Here is a 2,698-nt window from a genome sequence, read left to right on the forward strand (position 1 = left end):
GGGGTGGTGCCGCTCCGCTCCGCTCCCGCCCGGAGCAGCTGCCCCCGCTGCCGGTTCCGCCGCCGCCCGGGACCCCTCAGCCCTGCCCGGCAATCGGCCAGAGAACCACGGAACGTGCCGAGTGGGAAGGGGCCCATCAGGGTCACGAGTCCAACTCCTGCCCCTGTGCAGGGCACCCCAAGAATCACCCCATGTGCCTGAGAGCATCATCCACAGGCTTCTTGCACCAGAGCAGAGTGGGACAGTCACCCCCCTGGGAACGCTCTGCCTGATGCGCCCCAGGACAGGGTTGGCCCTCCCGGCTGCCAGGGCACACTGCCGGCTCATCCTCGGTTTGCCAGCAAGCAGGACCCCCAAGCAGGGCACGTCACCCCGGTCCCCGCCTGCAGAGCTCGGCAGGGGAGCTGCAGCAGGGCAGCTGGTGGGACAGGCACTTCTGGTGAGCTCGTGTCTGTCCTGCAAACTCAGCCTGTCTGAGGGTGTTTCATCCCACTCTGTCCTCAAGTGGTGACTTGGGGCTGTTCCTGCATCTCACCTTGAAGCAGGATCACACACAGCTTACAAAGCCAGAGCCCCAGTCCAAATATATTTACTATGTTGCTATTCCCTCCAAGGAAACCTTACACCCAAAATGATAGTAATAATTTGGATAATTCAAGTAGAACAGACAAAATGTGTGTGTGTGATGATACTAACAGCTTTAGATATATTTATTAGTCACACGTCAGTAGGACAAGTTCATGCAGTGCTGCTGTAGCAAGAACCACAATCTTCCCCCTTAGAGCGCTGCTTTGTAATGAACTGTGACCTGTACATCCAGCCTCATTATGTCTCTTTATTTTCATCACATTTATTTCTCACAAATAAGGCTGGTCTTTTGAAATTTCCCACTTCTTAAGTGGTGGTCCTGGTGTCACTGGTTTTTTCTCAGCTGCTGTCACTGCAGAGCCTGAACTGGGGTAGAGGAAGGAAGAGAGAAGAGGCTTTAATAACACTGTAAAAACCAGACTTGGATTTAATTTGCAGTACAGGTTTATTTACAGAATCATGGAATCATTTTGGCTGGAAAAGACCTTTTATATCATCAAGTCCAACCACTAACCCAGCCCTGCCAAGGCCACCCCTGCCCCACGTCCCTCAGCACCACATCTACAGGCTTTGAAACCCCTCCAGGGATGGGGACTCCCCCCCTGCCCTGGGCAGCCTGGGCCAGGGCCTGACAGCCCTTTTGGGGAATAAATTGTTCCTGTTATCTAATCTAAACCTCCCCTAGCACATCTTGAGGCCACTTCCTCTTGTCCTGTCACCTGTTCTTGGGAGAAGACACCAACACCACCACACACCCCACCCCAGCTCCATCCCCCTTTCAGGGAGCAGGAAGATCTCCCCCAGCCTTCTTTTCTCCAGGCTGAATATCCCCAGTTCCCTCAACTGCTCCTTCTAAGACTTCTGCTCCAGACCCTTCCCCAGCTTTGCTGCCCTTCTCTAGGTGCACTCCAGCTAGAGGGGCTTGTTAGCCAACTACCAGCCACCTCCCTTGTTCAAGAGGAGATACAAGAATTAATTCAGCATTCTTCTACCAACCTGTGAAATCCAATGCTGCCTGCTGGGGGAGTTCTGTATTTCTGACCTAAGTCAAAGGGGCTTAAACCCAAGGCACCAGCTCAGACCTACCTGCCAGCCTGAGCCCCCGCAGGCAGGGTTTTCTGCCCCGCCACCACCACGATGGGCGGGAGCGACTCTCGCCTCCCATCCCGGCTGCAATAATAGTTATCGGCGAACTTGTGGCTGGGGCCCACCGGGAGCCGAGGGGGCGGCTGGCTTCTGCACAGAGAGCAGTCCCAGCAACGTCAGCGGAGACCGGCAACACCCAGACCCGCGTCCCAACCCTCCACCAGGTACCTCTTGGAGATCTCGTCGTAGCGCAGCGCCAGCTTGGCCTGGAGGTCCCGCTGCAAGGCAAGGTGAGAGGCTCAGGCGCTGCCCGGCCCCGCGGGGGTGGGCAGGGCCCGGCAGCCCTGGCGGTGCTGGAAGAGCAGATTCACAGAATCCCAGGGGTTGGACGGGACCTGGAAAGCTCACCCAGCCCAACCCCCCTGCCAGAGCAGGGTCACCCAGAGCACATCACACAGGAACGTGTCCAGGGAGGTTTGAATGTCTCCAGAGAAGGAGACTCCACAGCCTCTCTGGGCAGACTGTCCCAGGCTCTGTCACTCTAACGGTAGAAGTTTTTTCTTATGTTTACATGGAACCTCCTATGTTCCAGTTTGCACCCACTGCCCCTTGTCCTGTCACTGCACAAAGCCTGGCTGCGTCCTGACACTGCCCTGAACATGTTTGTAAACATGGATGAGGTCACCCCTCAGCCTCCTCTTCTCCAAGCTCCCTCAGCCTTTCCTCAGCAGGGAGATGTTCCCCTCCCTCCATCATCTCTGTGGCTCTGCCCCGGGCTCTTCCCAGCAGTTCCCTGTCCTCCTGGAACTGAGGGGCCCAGAACTGGACACAACATTCCAGATGCGGCCTCACCAAGGCAGAACAGAGGGGCAGGAGAACCTCCCCTGACCTACTAACCACCCCCTTTCTAACCCACCCCAGATGCCCTTGGCCTTCTCGGCCACCAGGGCACATTGCTGGTCATGCTCACCCTCCTGCCCCCCAGGGCCCTTCCTCCTGCCCTGCTCTCCAGCAGCTCAGCCCC

General features: G+C 57.0%; 1 protein-coding gene across 1 annotated transcript in view; it reads right to left on the reverse strand.

The window, feature by feature from the left end:
* Nucleotides 1–857: 857 nt before the first annotated feature.
* Nucleotides 858–2,698, reverse strand: part of NDUFA7 (NADH dehydrogenase (ubiquinone) 1 alpha subcomplex, 7, 14.5kDa) — a 6,245-nt gene continuing 4,404 nt past the window's right edge. Inside the window, exons 2-4 of the mRNA XM_010001321.1 lie at nt 1,903–1,972; nt 1,675–1,824; nt 858–954 (exon numbers count right to left, since the gene is read on the reverse strand). Coding sequence (XP_009999623.1) covers nt 858–954; nt 1,675–1,824; nt 1,903–1,972 — 317 coding nt within the window. The remainder of the gene's footprint in view (nt 955–1,674; nt 1,825–1,902; nt 1,973–2,698) is intronic.

Source organism: Chaetura pelagica, unplaced genomic scaffold (genome assembly GCF_000747805.2).
Source record: "Chaetura pelagica isolate M959 unplaced genomic scaffold, ChaPel_1.0 scaffold1277, whole genome shotgun sequence".
Lineage (NCBI taxonomy): Eukaryota > Metazoa > Chordata > Aves > Apodiformes > Apodidae > Chaetura > Chaetura pelagica.